Source organism: Coregonus lavaretus (genome assembly GCF_964263955.1).
Source record: "Coregonus lavaretus genome assembly, chromosome: 3".
Taxonomy (NCBI): domain Eukaryota; kingdom Metazoa; phylum Chordata; class Actinopteri; order Salmoniformes; family Salmonidae; genus Coregonus; species Coregonus lavaretus.
In genome coordinates, this window is record NC_139990.1 from 31,313,740 (window position 1) to 31,329,758 (window position 16,019).

Below are 16,019 nucleotides of genomic sequence, written 5' to 3' on the forward strand. Positions count from 1 at the left end.
AGTTCATCTCAGCCTATGCTACCCTCCAGTCCCTCGACTTCTTGGCGCTGACGGAAACATGGATTACCACTGAAAACACTGCTACTCCTACTGCTCTCTCCTCGTCTGACCATGTGTTCTCGCATACCCCGAGAGCATCTGGTCAGCGGGGTGGTGGCACAGGAATCCTCATCTCTCCCAAATGGACATTCTCTATTTTTCCCCTGACCCATCTGTCTATCTCCTCATTTGAATTCCATGCTGTCACAGTCACTAGCCCATTTAAGCTTAATATCCTTGTCATCTATCGCCCTCCAGGTTCCCTTGGAGAGTTCATCAATGAGCTTGACGCCTTGATAAGTTCCTTTCCTGAGGATGGCTCACCCCTCACAGTTCTGGGGGACTTCAACCTCCCTACGTCTACCTTTGACTAATTTCTCTCTGCCTCCTTCTTTCCACTCCTCTCCTCTTTTGACCTCACCCTCTCACCATCCCCCCCTACTCACAAGGCAGGCAATACGCTTGACCTCATCTTTACTAGATGCTGTTCTTCTACTAATCTCACTGCAACTCCCCTCCATGTCTTCGACCACTACTTTGTATCCTTTTCTCTCTCGCCCTCCTCCAACACTACTCACTCTGCCCCTACTCAGATGGTAATGCGCCGTCGCAACCTTCGCTCTCTCTCTCCCGCTACTCTCTCCTCTTCCATCCTATCATCTCTTTCCTCTGCTCAATCCTTCTCCCTCCAATCTCCTGATTCTGCCTCCTCAACCCTCCTCTCCTCCCTTTCTGCATCCTTTGACTCTCTATGTCCCCTATCCTCCCGGCCGGCTCGGTCCTCCCTCCAGCTCCGTGGCTTGATGACTCATTGCGAGCTCACAGAACAGGGCTCCGGGCAGCCGAGCGGAAATGGAGGAAAACTAGACTCCCTGCGGACCTGGCATCTTTTCACTCCCTCCTCTCTACATTTTCTTCATCTGTTTCTGCTGCTAAGGCCACTTTCTACCACTCTAAATTCCAAGCATCTGCCTAACCCTAGGAAGCTCTTTGCCACCTTCTCCTCCCTGCTAAATCCTCCTCCCTCTCTGTGGATGACTTCGTCAACCATTTTGAAAAGAAGGTTGACGACATCCGATCCTCGTTTGTTAAGTCAAATGACACTGCTGGTCCTGCTCACACTGCCCTACCCTATGCTTTGACTTCTTTCTCCCCTCTCTCTCCAGATAAAATCTTGCGACTTGTGACGGCCGGCCGCCCAACAACCTGCCCGCTTGACCCTATCCCCTCCTCTCTTCTCCAGACCATCTCCGGTGACCTTCTCCCTTACCTCACCTCGCTGATCAACTCATCCTTGACCGCTGGCTATGTCCCTTCCGTCTTCAAGAGAGCGAGAGTTGCACCCCTTCTCAAAAAACCAACACTCGATCCCTCTGATGTCAACAACTACAGACCAGTATCCCTTCTTTCTTTTCTCTCCAAAACTATTGAGCGTGCCGTCTTTAGCCAACTCTCTTGCTATCTCTCTCAGAATGACCTTCTTGATCCAAACCAGTCAGGTTTCAATACTGGTCATTCAACTGAGACTGCTCTTCTCTGTGTCACGGAGGCTCTCCGCACTGCTAAAGCTAACTCTCTCTCCTCTGCTCTTGTCCTTCTAGACCTGTCTGCTGCCTTTGATACTGTGAACCATCAGATCCTCCTCTCCACCCTTCTCCGAGCTGGGCATCTCCAGCGCGGCTCACTCTTGGATTGCGTCCTACCTGACCGGTCGCTCCTACCAAGTGGCGTGGCGAGAAGCTGTCTCCGCACCACGTGCTCTCACCACTGGTGTCCCCCAGGGCTCAGTTCTAGGCCCTCTCCTATTCTCGCTATACACCAAGTCACTTGGCTCTGTCATATCCTCACATGGCCTCTCCTAACATTGCTACGCAGATGACACACAACTAATCTTCTCCTTTCCCCCTTCTGATACCCAGGTGGCGAATCGCATCTCTGCATGTCTGGCAGACATATCAGTATGGATGACGGATCACCACCTCAAGCTGAACCTTGGCAAGACGGAGCTGCTCTTCCTCCCGGGGAAGGACTGCCCATTCCATGATCTCGCCATCACGGTTGACAACTCCATTGTGTCCTCCTCCCAGAGTGCGAAGAGCCTTCGCGTGACCCTGGACAACACCCTGTCGTTCTCTGCTAACATCAAGGCGGTGACCCGATCCTGTAGGTTCATGCTCTACAACATTCGGAGAGTACGACCCTGCCTTACACAGGAAGCGGCACAGGTCCTAATCCAGGCACTTGTCATCTCCCGTCTGGATTACTGCAACTCGCTGTTGGCTGGGCTCCCTGCCTGTGCCATTAAACCCCTACAACTCATCCAGAATGCCGCAGCCCGTCTGGTGTTCAACCTTCCCAAGTTCTCTCACGTCACCCCGCTCCTCCGCACACTACACTGGCTTCCAGTTGAAGCTCGCATCTGCTACAAGACCATGGTGCTTGCCTACGGAGCTGTGAGGGGAACGGCACCTCCATACCTTCAGGCTCTGATCAGTCCCTACACCCAAACGAGGGCATTGCGTTCATCCACCTCTGGCCTGCTGGCTCCCCTACCTCTGCTGAAGCACAGTTCCCGCTCAGCCCAGTCAAAACTGTTCGCTGCTCAGGCACCCCAATGGTGGAACAAGCTCCCTCACGACGCCAGGACAGCGGAGTCACTCACCTCCTTCCGGAGACATTTGAAACCCCACCTCTTTAAGGAACACCTCCCTTATTCTCGGGATGGAACATTTGTACAATACTGGGACGTGAGACATACAGACATTAGACACAAACAAGCAGCCCAGAGGTCAGCGCTGACAAATTATATTTGTCTGCTTCCCAATTTATACCACTTTTAAGCCAACATGGTCTCATTCGAATACGTCAAAATAGTGACGTTTCACCATAGTTGTTATAAATCACATAAGTGGACTAATTAGTTATATGTCACTTATGGACATATTACTTATTTATCACTATAATGGCTATATGTCTGTTCAAATAGTGTTCTGCGATGATGGTGCTCTACAGTTGAGGGACTGAGGGACTAAATACTACTGTATCTATCTCTTCAATGCACTATACCCTTTACACAGATGAGTTTCAGAAAAAAGCGACTTAATTCACCAAATGCTCTTAATCAAACTCCCTGACCTAACAAAATGGATGGCTAGTGGGAGGCAGAGGGGAGTAGAGTAGTGAGCCACAGAATGCAAGTATCCAGAATACCGAACATACCACAGATGCCTAGGGCTATGCTATCCTCCTCATCAATCTAAAATCTTCAGTCTGTAAGACAGGCCATGGCCACAGGCTACGAGTCCTGTCACCTAATTATTGAGCAACTCAACATAATTCCGGTTCATTGTCAAACAAACCGTAACAGTGGGTTCAAACTTTGAATATTTCTTCATGTCCAGAGCGGTGCTGTTCCATGATCAATGTGTATCTCACAAATCTAGCCAAATAAGGAAATATTATGCTTAAACTGTATGCTAATACTATACAGTTTGCACGTATACAGCATTTGCAAACATATTGCCATCACTCCAAATGAGCTGAATGGTTCTCAGTTTTGCTCATAATTAAGAATGATTATACACAAACTGGCTATAATTTTTAATGGGTCAAAAACAGTGAATTTCACAGAAATCCCGAAACAAGAGCATTTGGCTCCAAAAATAATATTGTGTTCATTGAACTGCATCCAAAAACAAGCTGAGTGGGGAGCAATGAGGAGAAGGAATGTGTATAATGTGAGGAGGGGAGGGTGGATGAGAGAGAAAGAGAGGAGTGAGATCAATCCAGAGAACAGCTGGGGTGGGTTGAGAAGGGTCAAGCTCAGGAGACCATCTCCCAGCCAAGGTCATCCTTTGATCTCCACAGGCAGAGAAACGGCGCCTAAACTTTGGGCTGGCTGGAAGGATTCTAAACTCTGGGTTGTCTCTCTCTTTCTCTCTTTCTGCTCTCGTTCTGTCCTTACATCTTTCTCCCTCTCTCTCTCTCTCTCTTTCTCCCTCTCTCACACTATTTCTCTCTCAAAGTCAATCATAACCACACACGCCTAAAACCCCTCAGTGCTAGAGCATGCCTGTCCTCTAAACAAACTTTGAAGACAATCAAAGTGGTTATTATTATTATTATTGTCGTAGTGCAGTCGCTGAATACATTTCATTGCTTTGCAACAGTCTCCTGCACACAGAGAGAGAGAGAGAGAGAGAGAGAGAGAGAGAGAGAGAGAGAGAGAGAGAGAGAGAGAGAGAGAGAGAGAGAGAGAGAGAGAGAGAGAGAGAGAGAGAGAGAGAGAGAGAGAGAGAGAGAGAGAGAGAGAGAGAGAGAGAGAGAGAGAGAGAGAGAGAGAGAGAGAGAGAGAGAGAGAGAGAGACGTATCTTTTTCCTCACCGTCGGCTGTGCGCACAGTGCCGGTGATTGATATAGTTCAGTGGCAAAACAAACAAAGCGTGACAAATCCAGATTATTGTCTGTGGGTGCGATAAGAGTCTAATGAGAAAGTGCAAGTCGGGGGGAAATGTATCCTTTGCAGAGAATCTATGTGATTTACTGGGGATTTTAATAACTTCCTGTGTCTCCCAGGTTTAATGGTGAGACATGCAGGCAGCCAAAGAGGGGTTTACCCTATGGGAACAGATTCCATTAAGATGCAATATCTTTCTCAAAAGTGCATTTCCACACTCTTAAAGGACCATGGAGGATAATTCTTTTCCATTGCTCTGCATATCAGAAATTATGATAGTGTTGCTGTGAAATAATGCAATCACGACTGAGGAACATGGAAATATAGTTTATATTGGGTAAAATAACATACAATACACGATCAAATTGATCTTCAGCTTTTCATCGAAACTCTAATAAAGAGTTTAATAAAAAAACAAATTGCAGATCAATGCCAGATCAACCTACATCCCACAACCCACATAAATTAAACACGTGCTTGTGCACTTCTCTTAGACTGTCTAACACTGCTTTGCAAACCAGCAGCTCAAACCTCCAACCTGCTCAGCTGCGCATTAAGTTAAATCTATCGCCGGGAGAGAAAATTGGACACCAGACAGACCGGTTATTATCCAGGGGAATGTGGGAGGGATCGGAAAAATTAACATGGATTAGTCAAGTATGACTGACAGTTTCAGAAGGGCTTTTACGACTTACCAAGTGATTTGGGACTTGCCTTAATTCAGCGAGGGATGTTTAATACTGTGGGCTGTCTCGGCTATATCTTGGCACAACAGCGCCTTGGCTGGGCTGGTTGGACGGCTACGGAGGGAACTTTCCTTGTAGCCCCGGTGGGCCCGGACCCATTGTTCTGCTAAGAATGACGGGATTTGTAGTTCGGCCAACATTTCGGGTTAGGGGGACTGTCTACGGGCCCCGGTTGCGCTTTGGGAGAGGGAGAAGAGGGAGGTGACCCCATGAACTCTCCTTCTCTGGCATCTGGTTGGTCTGCGGTGGGCAGGCGGGTACGGCGGCTTTACCAAACCAAATGTGAACCAAAAGCCTGGGTGACATCGGAATTCCTTACGGATAAGGGAAGTAAATCTGAGAAAACTGGGGAATTTGGAAGATTTTCCAAATGTAATCACATTCATATGTGGAGATGCTTTACATGGGAAAGCACTGCTGTGGCCTGCAGTCGTCAAGAGGAGGGACACGGCTTTAGTCGTCAGTTGTTTGGAATAAAACCATAGAGATACATCCAAGAGAGAGCCTGGGAGACACTGCGCTATAGTGAAAACAGACAAACAGAGGGAATGGAAAAGGACTGTGAGAAAGACGAACAGGAAAGGGCTCGTACATTTTGCATGTTTCCGTTTGGGTTCTGTCTCCCAGGGCCATCGCCACTTCCTGATGTGGTTTCCATAATTTATAGAGCATGTATTGGACAATTGGAGTCGACTTTCAACCGAGCAGTCATGTTGGCTCTACGCTCAGAAAAGACTAGAACAAAGGAAGATCAAGGATGAAGGGATAAAACAAGATATTTCTAATCAGTCTGGACTTGATCATGGTTTGTCTATATACATGTGGTTACTGAAGTCATCATCGAGCAATGCCACAGTCTTGGCAAATCCTTATTCTCCTTTTATTCCCGAAATAAATCTAGAAACACCCTCACTGTGTTGATCAAGTGAAGCATGCTGCCATTTGATTGTTCCCTACGACACTCCAATTCGAAGAGCAAGGAACAACAATAGGATGAAGTAGTATTGTATTTTAATCGGATCAGATCAGTTCATTCTTCTTGCTGTCATCACTTGGACATGAGATGAGAGCAGCATGTACGAGATCTGTTCACCTGCCAGAATGGAACAACGTGTAATGTATCTCCTGAGCTCATATTGCATTTAGAAACGGGTGTCAACGATAAGCATCGTTTTAAAGCATCGCATGAGAGAGACCTAATCGGCTAGGCTCACACCGCTAGGAGGATTACAATCATTTTTATCTGCTCTGCCTTTGGCTTTTCAAATGCTCCAGTTCACGCCGTAAATCACAATGCATCTCTATTGGGGCTTACTTCACTATGTTTTACAACTTACAACTTTAGCGACATTTCAAAGAATGTACTTTTCTTTACACAGCGTGGGTGGGTTTACACTACACAGACACTAAAAAACAAAGGTGTCGTTTTCATAAACTATTCCTCATACTTTCTCTCCTGCAAAATAGGCCGATAATAACGATTTCTTTGTGTGTGTGTGCGCGCGAGTGTGTGTGTTTTGAGTTGAGCGGCGGACGGGCGCAGGCAGCATCATTGACTGCCGCATTGCACAGAATACCTAAACAGCTGTGGTCCCCCTTCTGAGCGATCGATCATGTTCCAGTCTCTGGATCTCTGGATCAGACATGGGGAAAGCTGACTGCTCCAATCCACATCTCATCTCACTCTCAGGCTTTAGCAACAGATAGGCCACATAGGAAAGGAAATGCTTCAGTATGGGATTAAGTTTAGTAGTATCACCTGCTTTATTGAATTGAAATGAAACTGGCCAAAGTCAGTTTGTTTGAAAAGATCTAGTAACTAGTATAGTTAATGTGTCGTTAGCTACATGTAATGCCATCAATAAATTGAAATTCCATGTAACTACTATGCAAATGTAATTGTATGTGCAATTTAATGTAAAGTATATGACCTTGATCTGGGTTTCATATATCCAATGTCATCCTCTCTCTGTCTCTGCACCACACATCTCCAGCTCTGTCCTTACTTTATTTCTGAATCACAGACTTCCTGCCCATATGGCCACTTCCTGCTTATTTCCCTACGGCCCCTTGACGTTAACTGATTACCTGTAGCTGACGTCCGGATATTTACTTTTTCCTACGGGACACGGGGTGACAACTCTATATCATCTCACAGCAACTGGATACACCTGAGTAGAAAAGCCTGGTGGCGGGACCATGCCCCATCTCTCTATCTGACAAAATATAACGGCGTGGCCAAGCAGGTAATTCAAAGGTTTGTCAAAATGTGGGCCAGAGGGGACTGGAGCAAGCTGAGGGCATTGAGAGAGGAATGTGTACATTGTGTTTCTGGGTTGTGTTAAATGGTGATAAGAAAGAGAAAGGAGTTCATTAGCATATGTAGATGTTGACACTGCACATTCGGGTCAGGATGAGTGGTTTTGTGTGTGTATGTGTGTATGTCCGTGTGCATTTGTTTCTGTCTTGGGGACAGTGTGTTAAGGCCAGTCACGTCCCCCCCCCCCGCTGAGCTGTCAGAACAGGATGGATGAAGAGGAGTGCCCTGCATAGCAATGGGCTCAGGAGAAATACCAGCAGCACCATGACACGACACAACACAACACATCATGCTACACTAGGATACACTAGGCTAAAGCTACACTATGGCCTTCACAATGTGCTACACTAGGCTAACACTAGGCTACGCTATCGCTAAGCTATGCTAGTGCTGTAGCCTTCACGCTATGGCCTTAAGGAACACAACACAATGCTCGCTACGCTAACTCTATACTAGCGCTGTGTAGGAGGAGGATCTGCTCTGCCTCACAAAGAGGCCAGGCGCTCTGAGCTCTGCTCTGTCTGGGGACCTGCAACTATAACATCTGAGTTTGATGTTGTTGAGGGATCTCCGTTTGGCAGACAGTGACACCATGTCAACGTGGGCAGGGTTTTGATAGAGAAAGACAGTACATTTCAACAGAGAGGCACAGACGATACTGTAGCTAACAAGGTAAAAACAACGGACAGTACTACAGTGGCTGGATGAGTCAGTCTATCAATAGCACCAGTGCCCAATGGAAATTAGCTCTTATCAACGACAATAACAAGGAGATGTTGTAATCAAACATGTCACTGTGCAAGACGAGACCATCAAATCACAGCAGCTTTGCCAAACACTTCAGAATATGACAATTTCAATTAAATTAAGTTTTCTGACATACAGTGCCTTCAGAAAGTATTCAGAAAGTATGTTATGTCAGTAGCTAGGTTTCCATCCAATTGGCAACAGATCTTCAAGGGAATATTCTAAAATCCACATAAAAAAATGTGTGCATTTTCCCACCAGTGGTGTGTTTCCACCTAATGGACTTGTTGCGGATAAAAGCCAGTGGGTTTTTCGCTTAAGTTTTCATGTACTGAATAAAAATGTTCAATTTGTTCAATGTGTTTACATCTGCATTTTCAACTCTACCAGTAGTTTTGTTACAAAAACAGTTGCGTTAAATAGAAAATGTGCCTACGCTGGTCTTGCTACATGCGCTCTAGCCAACAGCTGGCAGATACAGTGTGGGTAGGCTGTGCGGATAGGGTGGTCTACATGATTATTAAGGATAAGAGCAAGAATGCTTATTTGTCAATCGTCAGTCAAGCATCATGTCACCAGAATAATACGCTCGATATTTATTGGAAAGGAGCATTATGATCACCATGCACTTTCACCACCCTGTGAAGTTCATCATAACTTATTTCATCTGTAGCCTAATTTACATTTTACATTTTAGTCATTTAGCAGACGCTCTTATCCAGAGCGACTTACAGTTAGTGAATACATATTTTTTTATACTGGCCCCCCGTGGGAATCGAACCCACAACCCTGGCGTTGCAAACGCCATGCTCTATCAACTGAGCTACATCCCTGCCGGCCATTCCCTCCCCTACCCTGGACAACGCTGGGCCAATTGTGCGCCGCCCATGAGTCTCCCGGTCGCGGCCGGCTGCGACAGAGCCTGGATTCGAACCAGGATCTCTAGTGGCACAGTTAGCACTGCGATGGAGTGCCTTAGACCACTGCGCCACTCAGCTAATAAACTGCATCGTTTCCCAACCACACACCATATCATCGAGTGACTCCAAGTTTACTTCGATATGATTGTTATTATATCAATATTTGAGTCACCATTTCGTGTATATTTAATTATACCGACACAAAAACATCCCACCATGTCGAACAAACAAATTATCTGTCGGTATATATAAAATTGTACCAAAACTACCTGTTTCCATCACAGCAGTCATGATTTTTTTTTATACAGTATGACTTTAAAAACTGTGGATGGAAACGTGGTTACTGGCATTCACACAATACCCCATAATGTCAAAGTGGACTAATGATTTTAGAAATGTTTACAAATTAATAAAAAATGAAAAGCTAAAATGTCTTGAGTCAATAAGTATTCAACCCCTTTGTTATGCCAAGCCTAAATAAGTTCAGGAGTAAAACTTGGCTTAACAAGTCACATAATAAGTTGCATGGTGTTTAACATGATTTTTGAATGACTACCTCATCTCTGTACCTCACACATACAATTATCTGTAAGGTCCCTCAGTCAAGCAGTGAATTTCAAACACAGATTCAACCACAAAGACCGACCAGGGAGGTTTTTCAATGCCTCGCAGACATTTGAATATCCCTTTGAGCATGGTGAAGTTATTAATTACACTTTGCATGGTGTGGCGCTGGACAACGTGACCGGGAAGATTTTAATTTACCGGCCATTTGAGAAATTTATCGGACCCATCTGATAGCGGTTCCATATGTGACAGAGATGAAAATCTCTGTTAGAAACTTAGAAAGAGGGGGAATCTAAATATGCAACAACTAGGATGGGTTGCTAATATGACTAGGATTGTGCCTTTGGCTTCTGGACAACGAAAATAAAGTTGATATGAAAACCAATAGACCAGGAGAGAAACAGCATAGTGTTGGGTCCAATGGGGAAGTAAATGGAAATACATTTGCAAAAATTATATAATTACTCCTGTCTATACAGAAATAAATAAAATCATTCAAAATGACTTAGCCACAGAGGAATCGAGGATCATTAGCTTCTTTAAAAAAATTGCTGTGGATAATCCCAGTCATTTGGTTACATTAATTTCTGTTCATGTATGTACTAATTACAGTGATTTACCGTTCTCATTCTTGAAGTGAAAACATTTGCGGAGTTCACAATCTGGTACACTTTTTGGTTTATTTCATAACCATCATTTACAAGATTTGTAAATTTGTTCATTGTCTTTTGTTTGGAATGCTCCTTGTGAGCATTGAGCATGTGTCTCTGTCCTGATAATGTTTAGGGAGCACACGAACCTGAGCTCCCATAGAAGAACCTGGCCTGCTGTGCGGAAATGTAGGAGTTTTTTTTTTTTATTCTTTTTTTTTTACTTACATTGCGGATGATAATACAGTACCTGTCAAAAGTTTGAACACACCCACTCATTCAAAACTATGAAATAGCACATAGTAACCTAAAAAGTGTTAAACAAATCAAAATATATTTAATATTTTAGATTCTTCAAAGTAGCCAATCTATACCTTAATGACAGCTTTGCACACTCTTGGCATTCTCTCAACCAGCTTCACCTGGAATGCTTTTCCAACAGTCTTGAAGGAGTTCCCACATATGCTGAGCACTTGTTGGCTGCTTTTCCTTCACGCTGTGGTCCAACTCATCCTAAACCATCTCAATTGGGTTGAGGTTGAGTGATTATGGAGGCCAGGTCATCTGACGCAGCACTCCATCACTCTCCTTCTTGGTCAAATAACCGTTACACAGCCTGGAGGTGTGTTTTGGGTCATTGTCCTGATGAAAAACAATAATGATAGTCCCACTAAGCGCAAACCAGATGGGATGGCGTATCGCTGCTGAATGCTGTGGTAGCCATGCTGGTTAAGTGTGCCTTGAATTCTAAATAAATCACAGTCTGTTTCACCAGCAAAGCACCCCCACACCATCACACCTCCTCCTCCATGCTTCACGGTGGGAACCACACTTGCGGAGATCATCCGTTCACCTACTCTGCGTCTCACAAAGACATGGTGGTTGGAACCAAAAATCTCAAATTTGGACTCATCAGACCAAAGGACAGATTTCCACTGGTCTAATGTCCATTGCTCGTGTTTCTTGGCCCTTCTTATTGGTGTCCTTTAGTAGTGGTGTCTTTGCAGCAATTCGACCAAGAAGGCCTGATTCAAACAGTCTCCTCTGAACAGTTGATGTTGAGATGTGTCTGTTACTTTAACTCTGTGAAGCATTTATTTGGGCTGCAATTTCTGAGGCTGGTAAGTCTAATGAACTTATCCTCTGCAGCAGAAGTGACTCTGGGTCTTCCTTTCCTGTGGCGGTCCTCATGAGATCCAGTTTCATCATAGCGCTTGATGGTTTTTGCGACTGCACTTGAAGAAACTTTCAAAGTTCTTGACATTTTCCGGATTGACTGACCTTCATGTCTTAAAGTAATGATTGACTGTCATTTCTGTTTGCTTATTTGAGCTGTTCTTGCCATAATATGGACTTGTTCTTTTACCAAATAGGGCTATCTTCTGTATACCACACCTACCTTGCCACAACACAACTGATTGGCTCAAACGCATTAAGAAGGAAATAAATTCAAAAAAACTAACTTTTAACAAGGCACACCTGTTAATTGAAATGCATTCCAGGTGACTACCTCACGAAGCTGGTTGAGAGAATACCATGAGTGTGCAAGCTGTCATCAAAGCAAATGGTGGCTACTTTGAAGAATCTCAAATATAAAATATATTTTGATTTGTTTAACACTTTTTGTTTACTACATGATTTCATATGTGTTATTTCATAGTTTAGATATCTTCACTATTATTCTACAATGTAGAAAATAGCAACAATAAAGAAAAACCCTGGAATGAGTAGGTGTGTCCAAACTTTTGACTGGTACTGTATATTAAAACTATAGTTCCTCAAGGTAAGCTATTTGAAAAATCTTTCCAACAATCTCCCCCTTGATAATCACCAATCCTCTGTGTGAAAGAGCAGTGGGAGTTATAGGCCTACTGCTGCATTGGCCTATAGGCTATCAGTTACATGCGCTCATTTCTTTAGCCGCCAATTGATCACGGTGTATCAATGTGTCCATATGGCAGAGGCTGGTGATCTCGCATTAGTTGACTTTTAACTTTTTTATTTATACCATTTGAATTCCGATTGTTTGATTAACCACATAACAATGATTTTGAGAAACGAAAACGTTATTATTGAAATGAAACTGTTCCACGAAAATGTGCACATGAAAATCATAACTGGCATGCAGAATGGTAGAAATGGTAGGATACAGTCCCGTGTAGCTCAGTTGGTAGAGCATGGCGCTTGCCATGCCAAGGTTGTGGGTTCGATTCCCACGGGGGACTAGTATGAAAAATGTATGCACTCACTAACTGTAAGTCGCTCTGGATAAGAGTGTCTGCTAAATTACTAAAATGTAATAAATTATAAACTTCCACAAACTTGAAACTCACATGCTGCCGATGAAGTTTTTATAAAATAATTGCCTCCACGTTTCCATGGTGGTATTTTGCCTATAGCCTACTTTGAAGCAAGGTAAGACATGCCTCATATGAAATAAAACATTCAGGTTTTAAACAATTTAAGTATGTTTTCAAAATGCATACTGCCTCCAGCTCACATTGTAAAGTGGTTGGTGACGCGCTGATAGCCTGTTGCCTGCACTTGAAAGGTGAATGGGAGGCACGCTTCAATTACCAGTTGAGAAAAAAAAATAGTAGCTCCTTTTAATCATGCACCAAAACTGTTTTTAACATGCGATTGCATTTAGAATTATTGCGCAATGAATGGGCTTATAAAAGCACATGTTTTACTCCAGCAGAAACCAGCTGAGGAGCTGCAGGATAAATCCTGCTAAAAATAGGCTCTGTATGCTGTGCGCGTGTGATAGTTGTGTTGGATAAATAACATACATGATGACTAACAAAAATACACACAGGCCAATTTAATTCCACTAAATTATGCTAATTAACCTATAGACCGATAAGCATGACAATCAAATGTACACTGAGTATACAAAACATTAAGAACATCTGCTCTTTCTATAACATAGACTGAACAGGTGAATCCAGGTGAAAGCTATGATCCCTTATTGATGTCACTTGTTAAATCCACGTCAATCAGTGTAGATGAAGGGGAGGAGACTGGTTAAAGAAGGAAACGGCTCAGGGATTTCACCATGAGGCCAATGGTGACTTTAAAACAGTTATAGAGTTTAATGGCTGTGATAGGAGAAAACTGAAGATGGATCAACAAAATTGTAGTTACTCCACAATACTAACCTAAATGACAGAGTGAAAAGAAGGAAGCTTGTACAGAATAAAAATATTCCAAAACATGCATACTGTTTGCAATAAGGCACTCAAGAAAAACTGCAAAAATGTGGCAAATAAATTAACTTCATGCTCTGAATACAAAGCGTTATGGGGCAAATCCAACACAACACATCACTGACTACCACTCTTCATATTTTCAAGCATGACATTTTGTATAATAATAATCATAATAATCATAATAATAATAATCGTATTTTCAAGCATGGTGGTGGCTGGATCATGTTATGGGTATGTTTGTCATCGGCAAGGACTAGGTCGTTTTTTAGGATAAAAAGAAACGGAATATAGCTAAGCACAGACAAAATCCTAGAGGAAAACCTGGTTCAGTCTGCTTTCTAACAGACACTGGGAGACAAATTCATCTTTCAGCTGGACAATAACCTAAAACACAAGGCCAAATATTGTTGCTTACCAAGATGACATTGAATGTTCCTGAGTGGCCTAGTTACAGTTCTGACATAAATCGTCTAGAAAATGTATGGCAAGACTTGAAAATGGCTGTCTAGCAATGATCAACAACCAACAGAGCTTGAAGACTTTTAAAAAGAATAACGTGCAAATATTGTATAATCCAGGTGTGCAAAGCTCTTAGAGACTTACCCAGAAAGACTCACAGCTGTAATCACTGCAAAAGGTGATTCTAATATGTATTGACTCAGGGGTGTGAATACTTATATAAATTAGATATTTCTAAAAACATATTTTCACTTTGTCATTATGGGGTATTTAATTAATTTTGAATTCAGGCTGTAACACAGCAAAATGTGGAATAAGTCATGGGTTTATGAATACTTTCTGAAGGCACTATAGAAAGACTAATTTCTACTTGATCGCTGAAAAATCTTGTCCGTTGGCACCTTTCTTTAGAATCTATAAACCATAATAGTCCCAAGCACCTGGGAGGGGACACTTAAAGGGGAAGGTCAGTGTGATATTAGCACTTTAAAGGTTTCCCATTACATCCCAGCCCCATATACGCCCCTGCCTTTAATGGCTAGTGGGATAGCCTATGCAGTGGGCTGAGTGATTGTATGGGCAATTTAAAACATGTCTCTATGGTGACTATACTGTAAGGGACTATATTCTAAGGGCAGTCCGTGCTGTGTCCCTGTGGATCCTAGTGTATGAGTATTCACACTGTCAATAAAACCATCAGCGGGCCCGGTGAGGCCTCCACAGAAACTCTTCTGCCCTCAGGTCCCTATTGAAATGAACAGGGGTCTTAGTGCACCACTGCACCTGGCCTAAAAACTGCTGAGGCAGCCCACTCTCTGATTCCCTCTGCTTCTCCAACTCCCCACTCTCTTTCTCTCGCTCTCTCTCTTGGTTCCCTTGGCAGTTTGGGTGCTGGAAAGGCAGCTCTTAAGTAGATTTCGGCGCAGCAGAGAGGCCCGCAGTGTGAATATTAAGAGTACTTTGGCTGCCCTAGAAGCTCCTGAGTTCAACAGTCAGCGGACATCCAGGGAGGCCCTTTTGGAATGGGAGGCGAGTGCTAGTGACGACGCTCACTTCGTGTGTCAGAAATGCGATTGTACACAATCTCTCAAGGAGGGGAAAGTTGAGTCGCTGCAATTGACATAACTGAATCAGGACGGAGGGTTTCGGAGGTAGGGAGGGAGGGTTTCTCTGAAAAGGGGTGATTTTCAGGGAGAGGATGTGAGATGAATGTTTAAGCAGAGAGCGAAGTCTTCTTACCTGGAATGCCTGGTGGGGTTTTCAGGTATTTCCCATTGAAATGCTGTATCACCACTTCACATTTCTCAGTCGACTCCATCCTGTGGCAAAAGGAAAAGGACATAGATAGATGAATACAAGTGGGAATATTACACATGATGAATACGTAAAACATGCTATATAAAACATACAAGTCCTTTCATATCTACTGAAGTGCCTTAGCAGAATACAACTATTACACATGGTGAATACCTAAAGCATGACATATCATATATGTAGTACATTTGAGTATACATGGAACATTTTCTATGTTGATCCAATGTAGATCTTAGGCCCTATGACAACACCTATTGTTTTCCTTGGTTGAGTGTCTACAGTATGTGGCTGAGTCATTTTATGAAGAGGCAAATTGAGGATGTATACCCTTGATTTACAGTGATTTCCAAATTCTCCTGGGCTAATTGAGGAAAGGTAGTGGAGTGAGCACTAATAGGACATGAGAGACTGGAGAGAGCGTTGACTGTCTGTGTGTGTCATGGAACAGGAAGGGTGAGAGTGGTGGAGTTACTAAGGGAGTGGAGTCACACAGTGCGAATGTGACTCATCTCATTTACAGAGAACAGAGTAGCATCATATTAAATCCTCCCTCCCCTCCTCCGCCTGACTCAGACCACTGATCAACTAA

General features: G+C 43.6%; 1 protein-coding gene across 1 annotated transcript in view; it reads right to left on the minus strand.

The window, feature by feature from the left end:
* LOC311107076 (RNA-binding motif, single-stranded-interacting protein 3-like) overlaps positions 1–16,019 on the minus strand; it is a 241,620-nt gene that overhangs the window by 86,670 nt on the left and 138,931 nt on the right. Inside the window, exon 6 of the mRNA XM_084149535.1 lies at positions 15,356–15,435. Coding sequence (XP_084005661.1) covers positions 15,356–15,435 — 80 coding nt within the window. The remainder of the gene's footprint in view (positions 1–15,355; positions 15,436–16,019) is intronic.